Source organism: Olea europaea, unplaced genomic scaffold, assembly GCF_002742605.1.
Source record: "Olea europaea var. sylvestris unplaced genomic scaffold, O_europaea_v1 scaffold41851, whole genome shotgun sequence".
NCBI lineage: Eukaryota > Viridiplantae > Streptophyta > Magnoliopsida > Lamiales > Oleaceae > Olea > Olea europaea.
The window spans coordinates 1-1,018 of record NW_019261639.1 but is presented as its reverse complement, the minus strand read 5'-3'; the positions used below and the strand labels follow the sequence as shown (position 1 = coordinate 1,018).

The window sequence follows — 1,018 nt, the reverse complement described above, 5'->3', positions numbered from 1 at the left end:
CTTCTCGCTGGTCCCTTGAACTTGAGTACTTCTTTATCTTTAGTTTCGTAGTAATAGGATTTTGGTGCTAAAAAGTATCCTTTCAGAACTCTGTCCTCTAGCTTAAACTTACCTAAAGCAGAAGAAGAAATCAGTTCTTCAGGTAGCGGCTGACCAAGCACAACTGAGTCTGTGTCCGTGTAGTAGCAGTCCTCTCTTGAGATATAAGGGTACATATAGATCCTAGCATAGGCAGTGATCGCAGCAGCTAGTTGGACAGCTGAGTTTTCCGGTGGCTTCCAATAATCAGGGCCCTTATCGGTATTGCTATGGAAGGAAATGATGTATTTGTTCTCATCAAGCAATTCACTGAATATAAGATCACAATGCCTGAGCATATTTTTGCTTTTCTTTTCATCGCAGATCTCTGTTATAGTGCTTTTAGGGTTAATGCCAAATCTACCGTATAGCGAATTCATTAGGGTCTTGTACACATAGGCCATTGCCTCATTCTTTTCTTTCTTTGCCTCTAACCTGCTCTCAAAGAGTGAGCTAACAAAGTCCTTGAATGGGCTTTCCTTCCTCTCAAAAAGGTAGCCTGAGATTGGGATCACAGTGTAGCCAATGTCTCTTGCATACTTTAATTCCTCGCTAAAGTACACTCCAAAAAATTCCCCGGTTGGAAAGATGAGAGTGTTTTCCTTGTTTCGATAGGGTAGAAAGGGCTTCTTGATAGTCTTCGGACATTCCACATAAGCCTCAATAAAGCCAAACATGCTATCTAAGTCCATGCCATCCAGATTTCCTTGCCAGACTGGCGCACCACCAGGCATAGGAAATTCCTTCATTACAAAGGGATAGAGAGAGTTCACATCGTAGTAGTATAGGTCCTCGCCATATGGCTTGTATGTATCTGTATGACCACCGTAGTATGCACGCCTTATGAAGGTGTCTTCATTCTTGTTTGGGATGTGGATTGGCCAATTAGAAGCATCGTAGTATTTCAAACGAAAGATGGTTAGAGCCAGTGAGGGAAGGG

General features: G+C 42.5%; 1 protein-coding gene across 1 annotated transcript; it reads right to left on the bottom strand.

The window, feature by feature from the left end:
• Positions 1 to 8: 8 nt before the first annotated feature.
• Positions 9 to 1,010, bottom strand: LOC111387690 (DNA polymerase-like; the record flags this gene model as incomplete). Its single annotated transcript, XM_023012266.1, has 1 exon — positions 9 to 1,010. A coding segment is annotated over one exon (1,002 nt), but the record flags the coding sequence as incomplete, so codon positions are not given.
• Positions 1,011 to 1,018: the final 8 nt, after the last annotated feature.